We start from the raw sequence: 26,730 nt of genomic DNA on the forward strand, positions 1-26,730 counted from the left end.
TCTATGTAATTAAAACGTTTGCATAAACGAACGCGACCTCAGTTCACGTTAAACATTTCCTGATTACAGGCAAGGCACAGTCTCCTCGTAAGCCTCCCTCCGAAGACAGCGACTGTAGTTCAGTGATTTGTGGGTTTGTTCGTCCATGCATTTAGAGTAAGTTGGTACGGGACGTCTCTCTTCCTTACGGAGGGCCGAATTTCAAAATACCCCTTTGGTGAGCCTCTGATTATAATCGATAATTATCACCTCCGACGAGCGCGGTTGGCTACGTACGGTGCGAAAGAAGCTCAACACACCTACGTACAATGCTCACGCCACAGCAAGTGGCCTTCGCAGTGACAAAAAAAATAGCGTTGACGAGCGAGCCGCCCCCGGCATGAGAAACACAGGATCGTTGTCGGGTCTCGAGTGCTCCTCTCTCTCTAGTACCCGATTAGGGCGCGGCTTCGGTGCAGGAGGTCGTAGGGGGCCGTCAATAAAGGACGTCAAGCGATTTTGGACGATTTTTGAACCCCCCCCCCCCCCTCAAATATGACGTCACAAAGCTCTGCCCCCCCCCCCCCCCAAAACCATAAACATGCTTCAAATCGCTTTCAACTATCGTCATTGTAGTGCGTATTTAATGTGGCGCTGCACTTTGATATTGTAGGAGAAAACATTTATTAAAAAGTATTTAATTAAATAGAACGTGTTGTCTATGTTTATTTAAAGTTGCGCATTTTGATGTGACGTCACATTTCTAAAACCCCCCCTCCCTCGTCACACATCGTCACAAATGTCTGACCCCCCCCCCCCCCTCAGGTGCGTGACGTCATTTATGGACGGCTCCCTAGGCCCTCGCGTGGCCACGGGCCAACCCTGCAACCTGGCTTAGAGCGACAGCGTTGTTGTTGTTGTTGATGTTGTTGTTGTTGCGCTGTTGTTCGCGGATCGTCTTAAGCGTTCGCGAAGACGTACGTCGCCGTTTGTTTGGCGGCGTCTGCCACAGCACGATTCACAGTTAGGCCTTTTGCATTTTTACAGGTCAATGTAAAAGAAAGAGAAAAAAAATCACGACTATTTGGTACAGCCCCTGTCGGCTTACAGCTTGCACTAAAGCACGCGTACACACACAAAATAAATTATCAAATAGTCCGCATTGCTGAGTGGAGCACTTCGTTGTTTGCAAGAAGAGTCATCTTGCCTGAGCGAAACGCATGTAAACGTCCCGCACGTGTGTGCGTGGTGCCAAAACACCGGCACCCGAATTGTTCGCCCTCGAGCGAGAAGCGTTGGTCACTCATTCGAGTGGCTTTCAGAACACGAGGAGTCGAATGCCACATTCTTATCGGAGACGCATGAATGCCCCAACCCTCGCGTACGCAACTCTCGCTTGACCACCGTGCTGCACACAGCAAAACAAAAATCGTGCAGCTCACATTGAATTAGTGTCGGGCTCGTGATTCAAGTCCAGGTGTCGAGACTCTTCGTAGTTTTGGAACCAGCGACGGATCGTCCGGGGTTCCCATTGTGCGGGACGACAAACTCGCAGTCGGAGCCGCCCTTCAATCAACTTGCAGCCTGGAATCCAAATAATCCTCGTCTTCTTCAATGAATAAAAGACAGACACACGAGGGACGACGACATTTTCCTCCCCGGCGGATTTCACGCATTCCATTATCCTGACGTTCAGAGTCCTCTGTGACGGGCAGCAGCTGTCCACGACTCCGCTGCCGGATGACAGCACGCAGGCCGCGCGCGGTCACCGCCGCGCTCACATTTGGAGTTTGGCCGGGATGACGAGCAGCGGCTCGCCCACGCTCGGCCTCCACATGAGCACCTGCGCCCCGTTGGCGTTGGGTGGGCCTAGCACCTCGTCGGGCACCGCGTGGAGCCACGGGGCCAGGCCGCAGCGGCACGGCGCGCCGGCGGCGTCGCGCGTCCACCGCTCGCGACCTTCGCCGACTCCCGCGAGACCCCTCAGGGCCTCCTCCAGCCCGTTCAGTCCGTTCAGCCCGTTCAGCCCGTTCCCCACGCTCGGCCCGCCGCTGCCATCGCCACTGTCGCCGCCCTCCCCGCGGCCCTTCGCGCCGTAGCGGCACACGCGGGGCGGCTCCTGCAGCGCCGGCCCCAGGAGGCGCGCGCGCTGGCCCAGCGGCGCCCCCGGCTCCACGGCCACGCGGAGCCGCATGCGCCACGACACGGTGGCGAGCACCACGGGGCGCGCCGAATCGCCGCCGCAGCGCGCCGCCAGCCACGACACGAAGCTCTGGTCGCGCAGCACGACGGTGAGCGCCGGCTCGCCCGGCGAGACCAGACAGGGGGAGGAGGGCGCCGTGAACGACGACGACGATGCCGCCGCCGCCGCCGTCGTCGTGGTCTTGTCATCGGCTCCGCTGCGGCCGAGCGGGGCTTGGCGCGTCGCACCGTCGGGCCGCGCCGAGCTACAGTCGCGGCTGGGCGACGTCCGTGGCGTTTTCTGGCTGCTCGTGACCCCTCCCGGGTCGGCACTGTCGGTGGTGGTGTCGGTGGTGGTGTCGGTGGTTGTGGCGGTGGTTGTGGCGGTGGGAGGCCGTGAGCCGCACCGAGGCGGTGCTGTGACGGGCCTCTCTCTCGGCGGCCCTTGCTGCTGCTCCCTGGACGATGCTGGCATTGAACGGGCAGACGCAGCACACAGACGCCGTTCAGATTCACGCGCGGATCATTCGTGTTGCCGATCCACCGCTGCGTGAGGGGGCCTGGCCTGCCCACGGCGTGCGAGTTGCGGGGGTTGTTTGACGACGCGCCGCCACGCTGCTCCGCGCAGCTTTGTGCAGCAAGGCCGCGTAAATTGTGGCAGCATTTAAGTAGAGTCCAACAATGGATCTTGCTGCAAAGCCCCACCACGTAAAGTTATATTTAGCATTCTTAAAAATCAATTATTTGGTGACGCTGCTGCTGCATTGGCAGCGGTGCACAAAGCACGATTAACACAAAAATTACGCAACACATTCGTCACTAACACTGTGTGGCCTTAAAATAAGCAAAATTTAATTAAGGTGACTTTTAAGGCGACAGTCTTTTTTTGGCAAATCGCTGCTGCCGAGCATACGGGCCTCTAAATTACAAAGCAACCAGCGCTAGTTATATAACAATAACATTACAGCGGATTAGATTGAACGCGCGCGTTGATTTTATCGAGGATCTGGGGACGTTAGAAAAGAGAAGATGACGGGAGAGAGAGAGAGAGAGAGTTCCAAAGCCAGTAGCTTAGAGCACCAATGGTCGCGCGCGTCTTGACTTGAAGCAAGGTTACATGCGGGAAGTCGGATATCCGACTTTGTTTATTCAGGGTCTCGGCGCGAACGGATCGCAAACGTACAGTGTGCAAAGTCGCATGGAGATTTGCACATGTGGAATTCGACGATTGATGATGATGATGTTAAGAACACGGGAAGATAAACAATGGGAGGAGGGATTTCCAGAGTTTACACCTTGCAAATTCTACTGAACAGCGAGTCCTCGTTTAACGTGGTAGATGTGTTCCTGAGAAGTGCCGCGTTTGAGCGAAAAATGCGTTCAGCAAAAACAATCGCCCCATAAATGATGTAACGATAAAGTTTGGCGAGATGCGATGTACAACTACTACTGCTACACACACCGCGCAGTGAGATGGTGGGATAAATAACTGAGGGTATGCCGCCACGTTATTGCATCATTCCGTATTGTATCACAGCAAGGCCGTAGCCATGGAGTCAACATTGGGGGGACCAAATCTTCCAGGGGGTCTGGGGTCCCCCCCCAGAAAAAAAAATCTAAATTTTAAAACGAATTTCCTGCCTAAAATATAAAAAAACTTCACTAACACACAGGATGGACTTTTCATTTCTTTTTTACAATAATGTCTAATAGTGTATTGCATTACATTGCTCTGTTTTTTTCTTTTTGACCTTTTCTTGTTTCATTGTTTGTAATGGCAGAGATTAGTGATTAATAAAGTACAACCATAACCACAATCATATAAACAGAAATCTATTTTATAGCAATATATTGGGGGGGACATTTTGAGCATATTTGATTATTGGGGGAGGATGTGTGTCTCCCCCCCCCCAATATATTTTATAATTACGGCCTTGTATCACAGTACCGTTCAGCCGCGCAGCTCATGAAAGTAGTTCTTAGGCGACCGCTCAGGAAGCTCACTAGAGGGGTGTACGTTCCGCGTCACAATGGGACGCGCGTTGAATGTAGTGCGAAAAGTATTCCCGAATGTAAGAACTGCGTCCCAGTGAAAACGCCTTAAGCAAGGACTCAGCATGCACGCTTTAAGAAAAAAAAGTTAATTCGAAAAATATTATCGTAAAAATTAAACGTGTCCACAATTAAATTCTACATTCGCACTTGATACTGTGGGATGTCGGCAGAGTGTACACAGATGGAAGGCATGAAGAGAATCGTCATTGTCCTTATTGTGAATAACTGCCCCTGACAATTTGATTAACGCGTAAATTGTTAAATAGCTAGCAAACGAATGGCCGGGAAAATAAGTGAATCAGCGAGTTAACGAATCTTGATTTGAAGCTTTCGTGCCTGCAGGAATCCATACTCTTTGGTTCTTTTGGTAAAGTCACATAGGTAGAAAATATAATAGATCACGACGTTTCGATCGCAACAACAAGCGACCGTCTTCAGGTGAGAGAATCAGACTGCTGTAAACGAGACATCAACGAATTAATAGACGAATGTCTGTCTGTATGTTGAACTCTTTTCGCACCGTACGTCGACAACCGTGCTAATCGTAGGTATGGGGAAAGACAACAAACTAAACACAAAACGCAGTTCTGATTTAAAAGTGAATAACTCCAGTGGCATCCTAATATCGGAAGTAAGAGCGTTCCAGACGGCCGCAGAAGGGCACCTGAAAGCGCGCGATGCGGTGGCCGTCTCTGTTCGATGGCCAGCCAAAATCCGACACTCCTGCTGCTGCGAGGATGACCGGATGAATGGGTAAATTAATGAATAACCGAGTGAATCATGGGACCTCCTTTGCCAGTGTCAAAATATAAAATTAGGTTTTCCCCTTTTTCGAACTGAAATCTTTTGCAAGGAATCATGTCTGCATTAACCACAGAAACAAAAACATGCTTTGACAAAAAACTTGCTCTGTATATACAATGTATATACAGAGCAAGTTTTTGTTTGTATTTTCACCACAAGTATCTGTGGTTAATACAGACATGATTCCTTGGAAAAAGGTTTCATTTCGGTGTTTTTACATCTTAACACCTGTTTTGTTGCCAGAAAAAGGGGGAAAACCTATTCTTATAAACCGAGTGAATGAATGAATGAGTGAATGCGCGCGCCACCTTCTCTGTGTGCGGACCCCGTGGTGGCGTCGGTGGCGGCGAGCGAGACGGGCACGGCCCAGGTGACGCTCGGGTAGAAGTTGTCGCTCATGGCCAGCGAGAAGGTGGTGGGGGTGAGCGTGGGTCCTGTGACGGTGAGGACCTCGCCCGAGTTGCCGTACCACGGGTAGAGCGAGCCGTCCGCGTCGCTCACCGTGCGCACTCGCCCGTCGCGCAGCGGAGGCAGCTCCCAGCTCGACCTGTCCACGCGGCGGAGGGAGAAGGAGGAGGATGAAAAGGCGACGGCGTCGCAGACGTCAAAGCGGCACGACCCGACGGCACCGCCTCCCAACAGGAGCCATCGAACAAACATCGGACGCAAATTGGGAATACTTTGTGGCCGCTCAGCGCATTTTCTTCAGCGTGCCACGGCATCTCCCAGCCTGGCCCTGTGTCCGCTTGCACGCGCAGCGGTGATGGAGCGGGATATCTGAGCGCAATCAACCCATCAGTCGGACACCTGGTTTACATGGCAAATAAGGATCATTTACAATAACTGAAACTTTTGAAAAATAATTTCACCAGGTAAGTCCAACTGAGCTATTCGCTTCTTTTTCAGAAGCGGTCTGACCACAAATGATCGCTCGACGAAGTGGCTTATCAAGTGGACATTTATAGCCGCCAAATATTCTAAATAACACGTTGATTCTAAATGTGGAGGGAAAAACCAGAGGACCCGGAGAAAAATCCACGTGGCCACGGGGAGAACATCCAAACTCCAAATATACAGAATACATTTTTATTATCATCATCATCATGCACTGTCCATCCACTCCTGAATGAAAGCCTCCCCACACCGTCGCTGTCTCACCAGCGTGGTGAAGTATGATCAAACAGAGCCCCATGGCCGACACGGTGCAAGGAGGCCTTGATCCATCAGTGAATTGCCAAAGATCTGAAAATTAACAGTAAAAAATGCACTGTACACATGAGGCACAGCGATGCTTCCCATGAGCTATGTTCAATTCTGAAATTATTTTCACTTTAACGGGGTGGAGCGGTGGCGCTATCTGAACCGGTCCATGGTCCCCACCGCTTTCACCAACCCACACTGACCAGCGTGGTGAAGTGTGGTCAATGAGCCCCCGTGACCGACACGGCACAGGGAAGCCTTCATCCGGCAGTGAACTGACGGAGATGCTGTCAATTTTCATCTTCACGGCGCCACCCTCCGTTGACATCCCCTGGTGTCATGGTTAACCGCCTCTCCGCCCATCCGCCACGTGGTGGCATCGATTTTTTGAAATGTGTGCAGGCGATGCAATTGCACTGAGGCCTTCCCCACAAGTTGGAGTGGGGTGGTGCGGGAGCCGGGTCACGAAGAGGGAAGGAAGACTGAGGGAGAAAGGCTAGCGGGTGGGGGTCCCCCCCCCTCTCCCTACCCGCCTCAACCGCGCCACTCACAGGCCCAGGTCTCCGTAGATGTTGTGGAAGGTCATCCGAGTGCACGCTTGGATCCAGCCCACGTGCCACTGCTCGGCGGCGCGCGGGACGGGCGGCACGCGCACGCGCGCACGCGCCGTGAAGTGCGGCGTCACGTAGCGCAGCACCAGCGCCGAGTCCTCCTCGAGCCGCGTGGGGCACTCCTCGATGGAGGCGTGCACCTCCTCCAGCACGAAGTCGTCCGCTGAGACGTCCTCCCGACTCGGGACCTGCAAACGGTCGTGGCGGGGAGGTAGGGAGGAGGCGGGTCAAGACTCAGACTCGAATGGAATTACGCGCGGAAAATGATTTACGTATTCATGCGTAAATCCGTCAACTCAAAATTATCGGCGATTCATATTCTTTGGGTCTCATTTAACTAAAAATAAACTTTTAATTTTACCAGGGAAGGCCCCACTGAGCTATGTAGCTCTTTTTTTAGAAGCGACCTGGTCACAAATTATTGCTCAACGAAGTGGCGTATCATCATGCGGACATTTATAGCAGCCAAATACTTCTAAATGTGTGATACCACAAGCGCATGTTTCTAAATGTGGAGGGAAACACCGGAGGACCCGGAGAAAAATCCACGCGACCACGGAGAGAGAGAGAGGCCACAAACTCCAAATATACAACAGGCGTCAAAGGTCGGAACCGAACCTACAACCTCCTGCAATAGCAGGCGTCAGAGTAGTTGACATCTCGCCACCGCGTGTAAAAAGACACGCTCAGCTCGACAGATATTTCCATCGTCGAGTTCATCAACAAAGCGAACGCCGCGCTCACCTTATGCTCCCCGTGGAGCGCCTCCCAGCGCCCCAAGCCCCCCACGGAGCGAGGCCCCCCGTTGGCCACGACGCCGGCCCGCGGCGGTTGCGGTGGCGGCGGCCCCGGCTGCCCCCCCGGGTCGGCCCGCGTGGCGGCGATGCCCGTCACCGAACAAGGCCCCCGTGTCCCTCCCAGCAGCGGCGCGGCGTCCAAGCTGCCCGGCTTCAGGGCCGCGCCGTAGTCGGATGTGCACGGCGGGGTCACGACGGTGGACGAGGAGGTCACGGCCCCGTTGGACGTGACCGCCCCGGTGGACGGCTTGCAGCTTAGACAGCCCATGGTGGCAACTGGGATACCTGGTCTAATAGAGATGTGTAGGTCTTTTATTAGGGGTAGGTAAGTTTAATAGATGTGGGCTAATCTCATAGAGATAGGCAGGTGTAATAGAGGCCTGTGGGTGGTTTTATGTGGCTTCCACGCGGGTGCCACACAGGAGATGGCGTGGTTGAGCGTTCTGGCTCGGGTCAGTGAGCCTGCAGGCTCAATGGCTACAGAGGCACAGGGATTGGGACGAACGCCTCGGAAAGCCACGGTGCCATTCACCCGCGGCAGTGCACGTGATCTTCTTCCAGACTAAAGCACGGTCCGGAAAATGTCGCTTTAACACACACATATATGTTTAAATAAATCGTACACCTACAAAAACGTTCATACGACCCGGCGACTTTATTGCATAATCTCTTGTGCATCGGGCGTCCGAATTCATGGGTGATGTTGCTGGCAGGACTTCGCCTTTATGCCGGTGACGCGAGTCGCCGACGGTCCACCACCTTCCCAGGGCGTGGGGGTTCAGAGCAGCAGCAGCAGCAGTAGAAGCAGCAGCAGCAGCAGTAGAAGCAGCAGCAGCAGTAGAAGCAACAGCAGCAGAATCTATGGCTCTGTTAGAAACGCTCTCGGTTTCTGACCTTCAGCCGCAGTTTCTCGCGCTACAGACTCCGGCAGCGTCTTCTCAACAGTTCTCGAAGAGGATCGCTAAACAAACATCCTCGGTGGGACTCAGAATCATCAGACTCATAATTTATCCTGGACAAATCCGATGAGCGATGAAGCTCTTCTTCACAGATCTCCAATAGCTCCTCGTCGAGGCTGCACGTCGAGTCTCGCATGGTGGCAGCCTGTCCCCGTCACGCCGAGATGAACGGCTCCTGGATCCATGACCCGACCTCGGTCAAAAACTCTGAGCGCCAATGTTTTAATTGCTGGTCAGACATTGCCACTTTTACACCACCTCCTCCCACTCAAACGTTGATGATTGCTATGAACGCATGCCAGCTGTGGGTCTCGTGGCTCTTGGACAGCGGGGGCTTTAGTCGTCTCAGTTGCAGCATTGGTTGGTGATATCAGCAGCGCCGGGCTTGTGGTGCCCTCCCTCCTCGTCAATAGCAGCAGGTGCCACTGGGGTCTCGGCCTCTCCTTTTCAGACTATTATTTTTTTCCCTCGCTCGCTCGTCTGGGAATGCTCGCGTTTGTGCCCTGGCTGTTAGGCTTTGTAAAATCTAAACGCCTCTCCTCTTCCACTCCCCCCCCCCCCACCTTCTTCTTCTTCCTAGCTCTGCTGTGCCTGTCACGAGTTTCAGTTGCTTTGGCGCATCACGTTGCGATTAATCTTCTCGGTGTCGTTGGACTCGGAACGACGCGATGGGTGTGCGGTTTGTGCGACTGCTCCCCGTTCTTGATCCACGTCCCGACGTCGGTTCTGTGTTTACATCCTGCCGGGTTGAGAAATACAAACGCAGACAAAGACAAATTATCCCCCATTATAGCCTCAACAGACTGTTGGGGCCAAGTGCTGTTCGCGAGTCACACCGTCTCTCCCCTACTCGTCCGTCCGCTACGACGCTGTGACCCTTTGGGGAAAATCCTGCGAATCGAGGAAAACGGTCGCCTTCCCATTCATCAGGACCTCAATGGCGTCCCTCGTCATCGCTTGAAGTCACGCAAGCCCCTTTTGGAACCATCCGTGTAACCTTAGTCAATACGAATTCAAACCCGATAAAGCTTGGAGAGCTCAATGGAGTTCAAAATAACTCACAAACACCTTTTTGCGATATAGACCCAATACAGAAGATCCCCAAGTGTTTGACCTTCCACGAAGATCATGGTCCACCCTAAATCGCATCCGTACAAACCAGGGCAGATGCGGATACCTGATGCACAAATGGAAATTGAAAAACTCTCCAGGAGTGTGCGACTGTAGTCATCCAGAACAGACCATAACAACAATTAAATACTATTTGGTTCTTTCGGTAAAGTCACGTAGAATATCAAATCAAATAACAATAGAATACGACGTTTCGATTGTAACAGTGTCCAGACACGAGCCATCTGAGGCACCCGTCCCCGCCTACCTGCGTCGCGTGGCACTTTCAGATCGCGCTTCTGCGGCTGTCTGGAACGCTCTTTCTTCCGGTATTAGGAAGCCGTTGGAGCCATGCACTTTTAAATATATATGAAGCACTAATTTCTTTAGTACTGCATTTTGTGTTGAGTTTATTGCCCTTCCTCTGCACCTCCGATTAGCACGGTTGGATACGTACGGTGCGAAAGAAGTTCAACATACATACATGAAGATGTGTTCAGTCAATCGCTGAGTGTTTATGCAAGTGGGAGGAAACTGAAGCACCCAGAGAAAACCCATGCGTGCGAGGGGGCAACACTCTATCCCACACATACGGACCAGGTGAAGTTCACATTTTTGTTGTAACTCCTTCTCCGAGCGATCCATCCTCCACGACGCCCACGGGTGTAAGGAAATTTCACAATCCCATCTGCGTGGTGATCCATCAACCCTCTCTGCTGACTGCACAGTGCTGGACTACTTTCAGTGACGCGCAGCGTAACCATCATCACTGCCACCACCACACGGACTCTGCCGAACGCCTCTCTCCGCAGGGGTCTCAATCGCCTCTGAACTGCGAGTTGGGGCGACTCGCGCGACCCTGGCGTTGTGTGACGGTCTGCATCGAGACACGGGGGGCCCTCTCTTGGTTTCGTGCCCTTTGGATGAGCTCGCCAGGGCTACATATCTGGCCGGTGCATCATCATCATCATCATTGTCACGCCCCCCCCCCCCATACTCGAAGAACCGAACGGAAAAGCAAACGGGAATTGGATACACGGGAACAGATATGCCATAGAAACGCGTGCGGTTGGCGGGCACCTATGATGGGCAGATTGACAGCATCACGACAGATCCCATTGTCTGCTTGGTCATAATGTTCACACACTTCCTGACGTACTTATGCGAGGATGATTTGACCGAGGGGAGGCCCAATGGAGGTTGTGATTCGTAAGTTAATTTAAGTTTCGTCTCGCCTGGAATTGAACCATTGCCGAGTGCGTTAACTACTGCACCACCAATCCCCATGAACCATACAAATACACACGCACACGTACACGCACACATACACACGCATACATACACCCACACATACAACAACAACCGCCTTTCGCCACTAAGTGGCGGTGACGTCACCACGACGCTTGTGCCAGGCCATGTGCACCTTGAGGCCACGTGAAGTGTCGAACGCCCGCTGACAGGTCACGGGGCAGACCCAGGTGCCACGGGTCGACTGACTGAGATGACCGAGATGACTGGCTGATGCACCACCTGTGCCCCCCTCCTGTGCCAACTTGCTGTGCTTTAGCCACTCGGCGCTCCGCTCGTTGTTGTGAGCGTCGCTCCTCCGCCCTCCGTTGTTGTTGGAGGGCGACTGCCTCCAACTGCCCAGTAGCGTCCTTCACGAGCCTCCTCCACAGAGGCCGATCTTGACACCGCTGGTACCAGTCATCGGCAAGTCCACTCAGCTCCACGTCCTCCTGTACCACATCACTCCATCTCTCCTCTAGTTTGTGCCGCGCCCGTTTAGCCCCCTCGATCCGGCCGAACAAAATATATTTAGGCATGCGGTGGCTGGGCATGCGGGCTACATGGCCCAGCCAACGCAGCCTTGCCTGTCGGAGGAGCTCACCGATGGGACTTTGCCCAGATCTTTCAAGGATTTGTGAGCTCCTCACACACACATACACACACACATACACCCACACGTACACGCACACATACACACGCATACATACACCCACACACGCACACATACACACGCACACATACACCCACACGTACACCCACACATATACCTACACATACACGCACACATACACGCGCACACATACACACGCACACATACACCAACACGTACACGCACACATACACACGCACACATACACCCACACACATACACACGCACACATACACCCACACACGCACACATACACCCACACATACGCACCCAGACACACACACATGGGCACTTACGCGCATGTGCACTGTGCTTGCTATGAGTACATCAGTCAGTCAGCCACAAACATTGCGTTTGGGCAGCAGTAATTTATTTTTTTATCTCTCCCAAGTCTCTTTTCCAAATGCTGAGGAATGACCGGGGCTAATTATATCTCGTCAGCTCACACACACACACTTGTGTACTGCGATCGAAGACGGCGGCTGCGATTGCCCCCTCCTTTCTGTCACCTGTTTTCCATGAGGCTTTGCACGAGCGTGCTTGGTTACATTTTTCTTTTTCACATTTATTATTGTTCTACACGCAGTGTGTATATATACATACATCGACTTACGAACGGGTCACGTTTCTGGGAGCCCGTTCGCAAGTCGATTTGTTCATACCCTCGGAACTCAGTATTTATCTGTACGTAACTGTCAGTGTTATAAAGTGTGTTGTGTTTTGACTTACAACTTTCGTGACTGCAGGAATTCATATTCTATGGTTCTTTCGGTAAAGTCACGTAGATATCTACGTAGATATCTACGTGACAGGGAAGGGGATCTGCAGCTACAGCAGCCCTGACTGACAGCAGGCCACGTGATAGGCCAGAGAGGGATGTAGGGGAAAGGTTACGAAAGGGGCACATAGAGAACCCGCTAGTAGGTTCCAGAAGAGGGGCGTGGCCGGGGGCGGAGCCAGGCCACGCTGACAGTATAAGAGGGGCCCTGGGAGGGAACCTCGGGGCTGTCGTGTGGAGTGGGATCACCGTCGTGCTGCTGGATTCTTCGCCGCCGTCTCCGTCTTCACCATCTCGGCGTCCCCAGTCAGGCAGTCTACCAGCTGTCCTGACTGGGAACCGTAGTTACCCAGTGTGAACTGTTAAGGCTGTTTAATAAACAGAGTGCCTCCTACTCTTAGTGTCTCTGACTCAGTCACTACATTTGGAGTCAGAAGTGTTAAATAATTAGTCAGTATGTTCAAGTCGGCAAAGAAGAAGACTCCAACTATTGTGTCCTCGGATGATGAGGACGACGGGGAAGTTATCCCCCCGACAGCCCTGGAATCGAGAATCCCGGAGATTAGTCCTGAGGCGGTGATCCTTGAGGAGCAGTGTGAGAGGGACGTCGACTCCTCGCTGCCGCCAGCTGGAGAAGGGTAGTGCGAGGACAACACATGTCTCGCAGGCTTGCTCTCTGCTGCAGCGGAACTGGTTGCCCAGCTCGGGGTTGCAGTGCCTGCGGAGGATGCTGCAGCACGAAGGCAGCGGACGGGCAGCTCAACCATCGCCGTCGGGCAAGCACGGGAAACGGCGGAGCTCCAGCCTGCGCAAGTGGCCGCCATTTTGTCCGCCGTGAGCGGGGTGCCAAAATCGGCCGCCATTTTGTCGACTGGGCGGGAAACGCTTCCCGCCAAATTCGACTTGCCATCGGCGTCTCGTCCGGAGGTGCCTTCCCTTCAGAAGCGGCTGCCGTTCGTCCAGGAATTTGTGGCTGCGCGGGGTGACTGGACGGCTTTCCAGCGCCGTTTTGCCACTGCTTACGCCCTCGCGGGATGATCCGACGAGGAGGCGCTGCGGGCTCTGCCCACCACTTTGGACAATGACTCCTTGATGGCATTCAAAGCCATCTCCGCAGCAGACAGAGCGACACTGCCTCAAGCCTGTGCCCAGATGGCTGACATTTTCGACCCGCCATCCAACGCGCTTTGGAAATTCGTGCTGCGAAGATGGGGGGAGACCAAGATGCCCCCCGCCTTTCACAGCGTGTTGCTGTGACTGGGCCACGTCGCACATCCGCAGATCGAGCAGATGGCGCTGGACTCTCTGGCGCTTGAGAGATTGCTATCGCTGGCCAAGCAGATGAGCGTTTCTCTGCCTGCCACGGAAGAGGACGACTTAACATCCTTGAAGCTAGCCTGAAGCATCCAAGCCCATTTCAACTTACAGCGGTGGTCCGGGGTGGCCGCCTGCGCAGGGTTCTCGGAGGACGAGGACGAGCCGGAGCATCAGGAGCCGTAGCAAGCCTGAGTTTCGTTTGTCAGGAGCCCGCACTGGATGGATGGCGCGGGATGATGACGGGAGCGAGAACGGCAAAGAGGGACCCCCCTTTCAACGTGGAGGTCCCCGGTCACTTGCTTTAAGTGCGGCCTGCGGGGCCACATCTCCAAGGGATGTCGCGCCCATTAGGCCATTTATACATCGTCCCGGGGGTCCCAAGGAAGTCCATTCTTGTCCTGCCTGGGGGCCCGGCGACGAGGACCCGCTCTAAATCTGTTAGGTTTCGATAGCCCGCCCCTTTTTGTTGTTGACCAAATTAGTTCCAACGCCGTCTGGCGGGTGGCCGCAGACTCGAGCCAGGCTGTGACTACTGGTTGACCTGGGGTCCTTCCCGACGCTAACGGGCTGCGGCACGCTGGCGATCGTCGGACATTGTTCAATCCCTGCAGTCCGGGTTCATTACTGTGGGTTCTCGTTGGTATTTGTTAATTCTCCCAGTTGGTTTTATATGGTTCTTGTAGTTCCCGCTATGCGGAGGATGGATGCCAGGCGGGACTGCTGTTTTTTTTTTTTTAATGGGGGGCGAGGGTGATGTAGTGACATAGAAACGGTCACTTAGCAGCACAGTGCTGGCTGCTGGCAGGGAAGGGGATCTGCAGCTACAGCAGCCCTGACTGACAGCAGGTCACGTGATAGACCAGAGAGGGATGTAGGGGAAAGGTTACGGAATGGGCACGTCGAGAACTTGCTAGTAGGTTCCAGAAGGGGGGCGTGGCCGGGGGCAGAGCCAGGCCACGCTGACAGTATGAGAGGGGCCCTGGGAGGGGACCTCGGGGCTGTCGTTTGGAGTGGGGTCTCGTCGTGCTGCTGGATTCTTCGCCACTGTCTCCGTCTTCACCATCTCGGCGTCGCCAGTCAGGCAGTCTACAGATGTTTAATAAAGAGAGTGTCTCCTACTCTTAGTGTCTCTGAGTCAGTCACTACATACATATGCAGGGTGGCCCAAAAGTCAGGACACATAGGGTTATTATATTAAGCTTAACAAATCACATAGGGTTATTTAAATTATTGTAAGAATATTTAAACCGACTTCCTTTAACATTAACGTGTGTGTACATGAATTATTTTTTGGAATTAATTTAGTTTTTTTTCACGTTACAGGAATAATGTTTGAACATTCATCACTTCTGCTTTGTCTCAATTCATTCCGGGTTCTTGGTCGAATTTTTTAAGCGACGGATATAAGGTGATGCCACAGGGGAAAAAAACCCAAATATTAATAATGACAATGGATAAAATATTAACTTGAATAACAACCAAGGAATTAAATAACCCAACGGGTGCTGATTTTTTTTACGGCCACCCTGTTTTACCGTACAGTACGCGGTTTCTAAAAGTAATTTATCCGAGCCAAATTTAGTTACAGGAAGTATATTTGTATTTATTTATTTATGTTCGTTCACTGTTTTATGTCTGCTGCGGTCACTTTTGTTGTTTGCTCTGATTTTTATTCGGTTGTCTCTGCTGTTATGTTCATCCTTCTGTCTGGAGTTCTGGTAAGAGAAAATCAATTGAAGTTGAAACTAGACTTTTCCAGAACGCACTGACACACGTTCTTCTGCAGAACGGCAAGAAGCATCTTCTAGGGGTATATTGGAGCGACTCTACAGCTGGTTCTCTGGCTTTGTCTTCGTAGGCAATCCCTGATATCAAAACTATTTGAAACTAAACAAACAAATACACTTTTTATTTTACCAGGAAAGGCCCCACTGATCTATTTTTCAGAAGCGACATGGCCACAAATCATAGCTCAACGAAATGGCTTATCACGTGTAAATGTATAGCAGCCAAATACTCTAAACACACGTTGGTTTTAAATCTAGAGGGAAAAACCGGAGGACCTGGAGAAACATCCACCCGATCACGGGGAGAATGTGCAAACTCCAAATATACAGCAGGCGTCAGGGTCGGGATAGAAACCCACGACCTCCTGCATGCAGGCGAGGTAGTGAACATCTCGCTGCCATCGTGCCGAGATGTTAACTATAACGACACGAGGCGCCGCTGAGCCAGCTGATTCAGCAAAAGCGTTGCTTCATATCGTGGGTCATAGCCGTCCGATTTCACAATGAGGATATCATATGTGATGACCCCCCATCCCCCACACACAATAAAGAATAATAATCAAACAAGCAAAACATATAAACGATTTGGGAAAACGCATGTTACTGTATGTAAGTCCATCTATGTACGCATGTCAATGTGTGCATGTTGAACTTTTCGCACCATATGTAGCCAACCGTTCTAATCGGACGACAAACATGCCGACGGATTAAAACTCAGAGGTGGATCGGCAGACGAGTGGTGGAGCGCGCCAAGTGGACATCTGTGAGAAAAAAAAGAGCTTCACGGCTCATCGGATTCCTCCTGCAGTATAAACACACATTCTGATTCTGTGCGCAGGTTACGGCTCGACTACGAGGTCGGGGGCGGGGGGGTCACGCGGTGGCGCGCGAGATGGACCGCGACCGCGCGGGACCGGCGCCGCGTGTCGCAATCTGGGGGGCCGCGATTAGATTCGCGAGTGGATCATCATCCTCGCCGCGTTCGTGTTGTTGCACGTCCCCTTTTTCTTTCCGTTCGCCTGGACGTTCAGAACTCGCGGACGTTCTGTGGGGATTGTAAACAAACAATACATTCTCACGCCGTTGTGTCCACTACGGGAAGGCTCTGCAAAAACGAATTGTCATCATCGCCATGCTCAATTCTCCCGTGACAGGTAAAGACGCAGCCCTGCAATTCCCTGCTCGTGCCACTGCTGGCGGAAGGCCGCTCAAGAGAGACAGCACCCTCTCGGGGAGTATTTGTCCTCCCCTTCCACGCTAGACCAGGCGTCTTGGAAGAGCTGGGAGTAACCCACACTGTACCCCACCATACGCGACCTGCCAATCGACTCACTGTGGTGGTATCCATTGAGACTGCTGGGTGGACTCGAGGCATAGGGATTTGAGAAACTCGGGCCCCATTGTTTCAACTGTCGCACCGGGGGATTGAATCGATCCGGCGACCTCTGGAGTGCATTGGCTTCTGGTTGTCGAACGAATACATTATAAGGTCGCACCGATTACACGCAAAGTGCTTGCCACCAGAGGTGTGGACTCGAGTCATGTGACTTGGACTCGAGTCAGACTCGAGTCATGAATTTGATGACTTGCGACTCGACTTGGACTTGCATAACAATGACTTTGTCCCACCTATGAGATGTGGACTCGAGTCATGTGACTTGGACTCGAGTCAGACTCGAGTCATGAATTTGATGACTTGCGACTCGACTTGGACTTGCATAACAATGACTTTGTCCCACCTCTGCTTGCCACAAATGAACCACGATAAATTGCTGATCTCGTCAAAGAGCATAAACCATCACGCAAACTCCAGTCATCCTCGCAGCAGCGGATTTTGGCTGGCCATCGAACAAAGACGGTCGCTTTTAGATGCGCTTATGCGGTCGTCTGGAACGTTCTTCTTTCCGATATTAACAAGCCACTGGAGCAATGCACTTTTAAATCTAGATTGAAAACGAATTTCTTTAAAATAGTTTTTTGTGAGTTTAGTTCCTTGTCTCCCCCCCCCTCCGGCACCTCCGATGAGCACGGTCGGCTACGTACGGTGCGAAAGAAGTCCAACGTGCAGCACATACGTACAAGTCCAGTGCGCCGTACCCATTTACACCACCGTGGCAGCAATCCCAGAGCGAGCTGTCGTTTGCCGCTTGTAATGCCGGCGGTAGCACGCGGCTCACGCAGCCACGCGCCCCGCCTCCCCTCCCTGTGGGGGATGCCCGCGTGGCGAGGTTCTTTTTCATCACAAGCCATTTGCACAAGAGCGGTGTCATAACGCGAGTGCCGTTAACCACTCACCCCCCTTGCGTGTCTGGGGGGAACGGAGGCTCGGCTGCTCATGAAAGAAGCATTGTCGCATGGCACCACGCACGCATAGACGACGCTGATTACGATGATTATTATTCTTCATGCATCCATGCACGTCTGTAAACAATAACAGTTGTGTGTAAGTGGTGTCATAAGCCATCTCGCGCGAAGGCAAAGATGAAACGTGGATTTTATGCTCCGTAAGTAAAAAAAAAACAATCTATTTAAGCTTTTGTTTGGCCAATTACATTTCTATTTGGTTGTTCTGTTTCTGATTCATTTTTTGTTCTTTTAGCTCTGTTTTCTATTTGGTGAGTTTGTCTCTGGCATAGCGGAGGAAACAAAAAAAATCGCCAGAGTTTGTCAATCCACTGCTGGAGGAAGGCTTCCCCATGCAGGCTGCAGTGATCACCGTGGTAAATTAAGGTCTGTGTTCGGGAGGGGGGGGGGGTGTTGGGAGTCCAGACTTGGTTGAGATATCACCACTGAGATTATCCGTGGCTGAGAGTCAAAATCAGGTTGTCGGGGCTCAAATCCCAGTGCGCAAACCATCGTGCCACCGCTCCGCTCCTACCAAATTAACAAGTTCCCCTAGTACGGTTGTTATTATTTGAATATTCAGCAACAATCTCACAGTTGTGGTGTGTGTATTTAGGCCACGTCATGAAGCTGAATGAAGGCAGAAACATCGATCAGCCAGTGGGCACAGCGAAACGATCGTTGCCGGCGACCTTCCCCATCAATCGGCGGCGAGAGAGGGGACTCCGGTGAAGTCACAGCTCGTTCAAGTTCCATAACGTAGCGGTGTCCCTGGGATGGCGGCGGTCATTTGACACGGGGCGTATCTGTTGCCCTTGGGAGCTGTGTGGGGCAAGGCCTGGCTTGAGCATGAAATACAAAATGAACGATGACGCGTCTCTGGGTTTGCACGGTTTTGGGGGGGTCCGCGCTGTGTGGCCGCCGCGTCACCTAGAACCACGCGGGAGCCTGAGGGGTCGGCCACATAACGACTCGTGTGAACACTTCCCTCGGTTCACAAAAAGTGAATTCCTACTAAAAAACCGGTAACTATTTTTGTTATTTTATTTTACCAGGTAAGGCCCCACAGAGCTGTGTAGCTCTTTTTTTCAGAAGCGACCTGGCTATCACAAATGATTGCTCCAACGAAGTGGCTTGTCACCATGTGGAAATTTAGAGCCGCCAAATACTCTAAATGCGTGACGTTGATTCTAAATGTTGGGGGGGAGGGGAAAAATCGAGGCGACCACGGGGAGAGAGACACGCATACTCCAATTATACAGCAGCAGGCGTCAGGGTCGGGATCGAATCCACGACCTTCTGCACACCAGGAAAGGTAGTTAACATTTCGCAATGGTCTCGAGAACTTCGAATGATTTGTCCCACCTTGCGATGTGACAAATTGCCAACGGTTGGGGTTCAATAATTTATTCAGATGTTTCTGTCATGGTCAGTGTAGCAGCCTCTAGTGGCAGCAGGCGTAACACGAACCCATCACAAACACGGTTTACGCATTTACATTTTTTTTTACGATTCTCACACGCACGTGTTTAAGCATTATCTCAGGAGTATGTTCGGAGTGAGGTCAATGGATAGGGCTGAGGGATGAAGACGTAAGGAAAAGGAACAGGAGGGTCCACCCGATGGTGCTGCTGTCGAAGCAGAAGAGATTCGAATGAAACTGGGCAGGGGAGCGCCCGCGATGACAACCGCGGAGAGACAAGTGACAGAATCAAGCGACGTGAGCGGAAGACTGCAGAGAGGGGAAGAGAAGCAGAGCGAGACGGTGGCACTCAGATTGGCGCAGTTGGCTGCGTACGGTGCGAAATAAGTTCAGCATGCATGAATATATTTTCAATCAATTTATGAGTGATAATTATACAAGTGTGAGGAAGCTGGAGCAACCAGAGAAAACCCATGCATGCGAGAGGGCAACACTCTATCCCATACAGACGGAGCATGTCGAGTTCACATTGTTTGTTGTAACTCCTTCTCCTGGCGAGCCAGGGTATGACACCTCCATGATACACACGAGTGGAAGGAAGTTTCACAACATTTGGTGTTCATGAACCCACCAACCCTCCTTGCTGCCTGCAGGGATGGCAGCAATGAGATCAAAATCGAATAATTCTGAGGCCGCTACTGGACAAGAACAACCCGAGGCAAGGAACATTTTTGAATAAAATTTGAGGGAGGCCTTTGCCTACCAGTGAAAAGTTACAGGCCGAACATAACAAGAACAACAACACGACTAAATACGCGCGTTGTAAGCGTAAGAACTGACACTGGCCGCCGATTTAATCACGGGCGCATGGCCAGATTCAAACCCAGGATGTCAGCAGTTCTGGGTCACTGCACCAACGTGGCCGCCATGAGCCCCTGAGTCACTCAGTTGAAGGTGTTTAACGTGTACCACCACGAAGGGGCCAGATTCGCAATAAACAGCGCAATCGAATTGAACAAGGGTACTGTAAAATCTTTGGAAAAGAGACAATTGTAATTACTGGCGAAACGTCGTACTCAGATTGTAGATGTTGTGGCTTGGCTCTCCAACACACCGGTGTGCTGTACTAGTAACGAATTGACCACGCTCTGTTTACGTGACAACCCTTACTGGTTGGCTTTGTCGGGTGGTGGCGGGTTTAACGACACATTTATATATTTACGCGATCTAACCCAAAACAACCTCTATTATAGATGATATTGGTCGCGAAAGCCTACGTGTTAAAGCAAAGAGACAATGATGGGAGAAACAAAAAGAGTTGTGACCTGCAGTGTGCTGACTGGGTGAGTGGGTGAGTGAGTGGTCGAGTGATTGAGTGGGTGGGTGAGTGAGTGAATTAATGGATGGGTGGGTGAGTGTGCGAGTGTTTGTGTTCTAGTGATTTGCAGTGTGGTGTGTGAGTGGGTGGTTGAGTTAGTTAGTCAGTGGGTGGGTGAGTGTGAGGATGAGTGTGTTATTGTAATCTGCAGTGTAGTGAGTAAGTAAATTAATGGGTGAATGAGTGTTTGCGTTTTAGTGATATGCAGTGTAGTGCGCGAGTGAGTGTGTGGTTGAGTTAGTGGGTGGGTGAGTGTGAGGATGAGTGTGTTCTTGTAATCTGTAGTGTGGTGCTGATTGAACACAGTGTGGTCGATGAGACGAAACAGTCAGCGTCTGGTTCACCGCATTCCTCAACGTGGGTGGATGAATCAATGAGTGACGTTCACTGGTACAGCCACCATTTGACAGGCGACTCGCCGAGTCCCACTTAGGGTAGCGGCTTTTGGCTAACCATCGAACAAAGATGGTCACCGCGTCGCGCGCTTTCAGATGCGCTTGTGCGGCCGTCTGGAACGCTCTTCCTTCCGATATTAGAGAGCGAAATATAAACTTTTAAATCTAGATTGAAAACCCCATTTCGTTGGTACTGATTATTGTGTTTAGATTGTTACGCTTCCTCCCCGCACTCCTCGATTAGCAAAGTTGACTACGTACGGTGTGAAAGAAGTTCACCATTCATACATAAGGCATGGCACCGCGTTCCAAGTTACAGTACCTCCGTGCGGCAAACGAGCGCGGGGAATTTTCACGAGCACCACGGTAAATCATGCCGCTCGCTATAAATACAGGAGTCATGGGGCCGGCCTCGAATGGAAATGCCAGTTGGAATGTCACCACGAATACGAGTGAAGCCATTGTGTGCCGACCGCTGGTGTCACGCAAAGCGAAGGAGGGAGCCGATCGGGCTTGCCGGACCTTTTTTTGACACGAGTCAACAACACTGCGGCCTTAAAATAAACATGGATAATTGGCGACGTTTCGGGCAATGGTCCTTGAGTGTGTTTAGTTGTTTTTGTTGTTGTTGGCTGTGCTTGTGCACCACTTCCAGCACAGCAGCAGCATCAGCAGCATCACCACCAACTGTACGTTGAACTTCTTTCGCACCATACGTAGTACATATACTGGCAATCAACCCCAATGCTATCTCTGAGCCAGTGGAGGAAATCCACGTTCACACATTGACGTGTTGAGTGGCATAGCAGCACCGGTCTAAGAAATGACACTGGGAGGGGGGGGGGGGCGCCCTGTCAAAGATTTTCCGTCCTCGTAGCCCGGTGCCTGGACCCCTTCAGCCCGAGCGCAATTGCACCGCCTGCGCTCCTCACAGCTATGCGACTGCTCACGACAGACGCCAATTTGCCATATAATTGGTAGCGCGGTGAGATCCCACAGAGTTTACTCGTGTTGGTGACCCTGGGGAGATGGTGATAGGTTGGCTGGCCTCCTGCCTGGGATTTGAACTTTCCGATGCGGAGCTGCTCGCTAAACCAACTGTGCCACTCACCTGGAAAGAAAGAGTGAGTAAACGTCTCTACTCAGCCGGACACATATGTGGAACGTGTCTAAAGTATAATAAAATGACTCGTCTGAACACAACCGATTGTAAAAAAATAGTGATGTCTTTCCAGGATGACCTAATAAACCCACATAATTCTGTTAAGCAGTGGCGCAGTGGTTAGCGCACTGCACTACGAACCCAGCCACCTGAACCGGTATTGGTCTTGGAGTCCCTCTCCCCACCCCTTCACCAACCCGCACTGATCAGTGTGGTGAAGTATGGTCAGTCAAACAACCCTCACGCTCGACGCGGCGTGGGGTGGCAGTAAGAGTAATTGTATAAGAATGGAAACATCAAATTCCAAGTTGGAAAATCATGGTTGGGCCATCGGCTGTTGGGTGATAAATGCGCCTAGAGCCATCAGAACTTTTTTCAGAACCCCAACCCAGAGCTCACGAGCTACATAGCCACTGTTAAACGACACCTGGTTATGATAAAAACAAAAACAAGTGGTGAGCGGTAGTTCAGTGGTTAGCACGCTAAGCTACAAACGCAGCGACCCGAGTTTGATTTCTGCTCACGGTCCACGCCAGTGACGATCATCTGAACCGGTCCTGGGCCTCTCCTAGGTCCACTCAGCCTTAAAATTAGTACCTGGTGCGATGTGCAAACATCGCCACGTGGTGTGGGCCACCCCCTTATGTGCGTGTCGGCCTTCATCGGGTGCTGGCAAACAGCACTTGCCCCAAAAGTTTGTTAAGGCTATACTGGAGATCTTTGTCTTTGGTAAGGATAACGGTATTCACGCAGTAAAGCTATTACTTTTTTTTATCGCATTGGCTACAAAACAAAGCGGCCAGGAACACACAGCACTATTGAAATGACAATAGGTAAGCGTCAACAAGTTTCTTGCATCGAGTGAGGTTATGATCAGAATTTGTGACAAGAAGCGATGATGGGAGGAAGTAATTCCAAAGTGCCATATTGCGTGATGATAAAAAAAATGCCACCAAGATATCTTCTTGAATAAAAAATAGTGATACGGCTGGCGGCTCGTGGCAATTTCTTTGCAGGGGTAACAAGTCGTTGACTCTTTGTAAGCGAGGCGTATTACACCTACAACAACAGTCAAATAAAACTTTAAGCTTAAATTTAAAGTCAAGCAACATGGCGCTCTCCACGCGGTCGATTTGGCAGAACATTGCATTTGTTATCGATTAAAAGGAACGGCATCTGTTCTAAGCTGCGTCATCCGATATGATAATCATAGTAAAAAAAAAATTGTTGAAGAAATGTTCGCTTGTGATATTTTTTGGCTCACCTCGTTATTTTTTTGTCTTCAATAAATGTAAATTAAATCTGCTTATCTGCGGCACACAGAGCGAACTAACCATTGAAATTCGGGCACAGACTAAATAATGAAGGTGTCAGCGGTAACGACGACAGTCCAGCGGAGTGACGGCGGAGGTAGGAACATTGGGCAGCAGCAGTAGCGACTGTATAGAAAGTAATCCCTGAAGTCCGACGAAGCAGAAAGTTCCTAGGGCCGACAATAATCTTCATCCGGCCCTGGTGTGGTGGTGATGATGGTGGTGGTTGAACACGTTGGCGATGAGACGAGACATTTTTGGCATTCCCATACCTGTTTACCCCTTATCAGTGCCTACCTTATTCGGACCTTATTGGTCATCACGTGCTCTTATAATTCTCGAATATTCATCCTACAAATTCCCATCACAAGGGAGAAACACAACACCAATAAACGAAACTATGTTCGCCCGTATTGAAACGGCTGTACGCCGTATGAACCTGCAAACTCAATTTCCCTGTACAAGAATACGGGTATCCCGTATGGGTTGACATGAAATGTTAAGCAATCAATAGAAGAGTGAAAAGGAGGCTGTTTACCGCCGGTATGAGAATGACTGCAGAGTGAATCGGTGACTGCTAGAAGTCGCCCCGAGTGTTTAACAATGAATTATGTTGAGTAAAGTGAAGTAGGAATCGGTTGCTCCACTCCAGATATGAGAGCAGTATTCCCAACAGCATGGTAAACATTCACAGTACAATACGGGTCGTCCATATTTCTTGCAACCCCTCCCCGCCCCCACCAGTTAATTGGCCCCTAAATGTTTTCCCCTTTGTATATTCATTTCTGTTTTAAATAAACGCTACTTAAAAAAAAATAAGTTTTAGAGAATTAATCGGGGGTCGCAAGACATCTGGGGCACCATCCACAATAAATAAAAAAATACCCCAGTTTTACGATGCGTTCCTGAAACGCGCGACGAGGAATATCTAAACGAGGTTCAATCAAAGCGATTTACAGGGTCGGTAGCTGGAGGCGACGGCTGACAGGCGACGGATAGGAGAATTTAGAATCATCACATTTATTTACACCGGAGGAATCCGATGAGCTATAAAGCTCTTTTTCCACATATGTCCAGTAGTTGTCCTGTCTGTCTCTCACTGCCTGCTTCCCCTTCGCTGCTTCTGACCTCTCACTTTGCCCGTCTATTCATTGACCCGAATGCCCAACGCTCTGTCCCAGTTTAACACGGAGGCTTTCGCGACCAATGTCATCCATAATAGAGTTTTTTTGGGTTAGATCGCGCGAATATATAAATGTGTCGTTAAAACCCGCCACCAACCGACACAGCCAACTAGTAAGGGTTGTCACGTAAACAGAACGTGGCCAATTCGTCACTAGTACAGCACACTGGTTGTGTGTTGGAGATCCAAGCCACAACATTTTACATCCGAGTACCGTAACGTTTCGCCAGTAATTACAACCAGCTTCATCAGGCGACAGCCAGATTTGTGGAGAATTCCTCAACCTGCTTCGTTCCTCTGTCCCACACATCTCTCTCCCCACGTGCGCGCGCGCGTGCGAAGCGGTAGGGTTAGCGGTTAGCGTGCTGCGCTACGAACCCGGCGACTCGAGTTCGATTCCCGCTCACGACGAACAACACCGGTGACGAGACATTTATCTGAACCGCTTCTGGACTTCACCCAGGTCGAGTCAGCCGCGCATGAGCACCTGCTGCGGTGTGTAAACATCGCCACTCGGGAGACAAAGGCGGCCGGGAGTGGTGCCGGCAACTTTACCCAACAGTCTGTTAAGGCTACACGGGGCGGCGGTGGGGGGGGGGGGGTTTGTGTGCGCTCCTGTCCTCACCCCCCCCCCCCCGTACGCCACTCATTCAAACCCCACGAGGTGGTCGCCACAGCCGTTCGCCTTCCTACCTCAACGTCGTTCCCCTCGTGCTCTTCTGCGTCTCCACGCCTGCCGCCGCCGCTGCTGCCACCACGCGCTATTGTTCCGACCACGCGACGTTGAGCAACCAACGCGGCTAGTTGCAAAGTGGGCCAACTCGCGGCGTAATGCTCACCCAGGACACGTGCAGGAAACTGCTTGACGGAGCAGATAAGGAACTGGGGGGTGGGGGGGCAAGCAACACGCGTAGTGGCTCACACCGTTATGCGCACAAGTCCCTACAGTGTTGGCGGTGCGCTGGGCAGCATTACTACGATCGGAGTGTAACCCTATATTGATCTATACTGAGAGCTGCTAAAAATATTGTCTGGTTGGGTGGGGGGGGAGAGCCCGCTGTTGGGTTGGGTTGTGGCCGGAGGTGGCGGGCGGGTGGGGAGGTTGATGTGGGGGGGGGTTGAGAGAGCGAGAGGGGACATGGTGCGCGCGTGCGGGCGTCGACTGATTGACAGCGTGTGTGTGAGTAGTGAGGGGGGGGAGCGGTGGCGCAGCGGTTAGTGCGCCGCGCTGTTCATTTAATTTATTTGGTATAGCCCTGTGAGCCATTCGGCTCTTGAATCGGGTGCAACCGCAACAAACAAAAAACAAAAACACGAACAAGAAAAACATCTTCAAGTGACTATGTGACTATGCGCAAACAGAAAAATCCAGGAAAAGACAGCAAAATCTTCCAGAAAAAGCACCGTACACCAACGATGTGTGCAAAAATCCCAGTGGGATGCAAGTCAAACAACAACAACAACCACAAGACAACTTAGATTAAAGCCATCAGTCTAACTCCGTACTACAACAAACAAACATGGCCAAACCAAAAAACATTTTCGAAATTACCAAAATAAAGCCATAAAAGCAATGTAACAGTGATCATAGGAACTGTGACCGAAATTTCACAATAAACGACATAAACAACATGTACCACCAAACCCGGTAGCCATAGCTGGCTGCATGAGTCACTCCACAACATCAGGAGCATCAGTAGGAGTATCAAACATTTTCAATGCACCTTTAAAGATCAGCACACTAAATGAAAACACAAGATCATACTTTGCAGCGGTCATCCGGAGCGAAACATGCTGTGAAACCTGATCACGCGAGTTCGATTCCCGCTCAGGGCCGATGTCGGTGACGATTATCTGAACCGGTCCTACGGCTCACATGGGTGGCCTCAACCTCAAAGTTACGGTGTGTAAACATCATCGTGTGCCGTGCCGGCCTTCGTAGGTGCCTCGCTAGCAACACTTGCCCCCAAAAGTCTGCTAAAGGCTATAGTAGGAATATTTGTCTTTGTGTGCGTG

General features: G+C 51.4%; 1 protein-coding gene and 1 long non-coding RNA gene across 4 annotated transcripts; one reads left to right on the top strand and one right to left on the bottom strand.

The window, feature by feature from the left end:
• Nucleotides 1–550: 550 nt before the first annotated feature.
• LOC144719573 (uncharacterized) lies at nucleotides 551–25,728 on the bottom strand. Of its 3 annotated transcripts, none has more exons than XM_078595642.1 (5): nucleotides 25,408–25,728; nucleotides 7,575–9,325; nucleotides 6,771–7,018; nucleotides 5,328–5,566; nucleotides 551–2,628 (listed from the first exon to the last, which is right to left on the bottom strand). In XM_078595642.1, exons 2-5 carry the CDS (start codon nucleotides 7,893–7,895, stop codon nucleotides 1,757–1,759), a joined length of 1,680 nt encoding a protein of 559 aa, XP_078451768.1. In that variant the 5' UTR covers nucleotides 7,896–9,325; nucleotides 25,408–25,728; the 3' UTR covers nucleotides 551–1,756. The 3 variants fall into 3 exon arrangements, with proteins under 3 accessions (XP_078451768.1, XP_078451770.1, XP_078451769.1); XM_078595644.1 differs by lacking the exon at nucleotides 25,408–25,728 and adding an exon at nucleotides 17,615–25,346; XM_078595643.1 differs by lacking the exon at nucleotides 25,408–25,728 and adding an exon at nucleotides 17,561–25,346.
• On the top strand, nucleotides 17,266–18,732 carry LOC144719576 (uncharacterized). The gene is made up of 2 exons (XR_013585615.1): nucleotides 17,266–18,021; nucleotides 18,477–18,732. It is a non-coding gene; the product is annotated as an uncharacterized LOC144719576 (long non-coding RNA).
• Nucleotides 25,729–26,730: the final 1,002 nt, after the last annotated feature.

The sequence above is a fragment of the Lampetra planeri genome, chromosome 6, assembly GCF_965212315.1.
Source record: "Lampetra planeri chromosome 6, kcLamPlan1.2.h2, whole genome shotgun sequence".
NCBI classification, from domain to species: Eukaryota; Metazoa; Chordata; class Hyperoartia; order Petromyzontiformes; family Petromyzontidae; genus Lampetra; species Lampetra planeri.

Coding starts and splice junctions, on each gene's coding strand:
- LOC144719573 (XM_078595642.1), bottom strand. CDS start 7,895: ATGGGCTGTCTAAGCTGCAAGCCGTCCACCGGGGCGGTCACGTCCAAC. Junction 7,019..7,574: donor CGCTCCACGGGGAGCATAAG/GTGAGCGCGGCG, acceptor GACCGTTTGCAG/GTCCCGAGTCGGGAGGACGT. Junction 5,567..6,770: donor ATCTACGGAGACCTGGGCCT/GTGAGTGGCGCG, acceptor CCGCGTGGACAG/GTCGAGCTGGGAGCTGCCTC.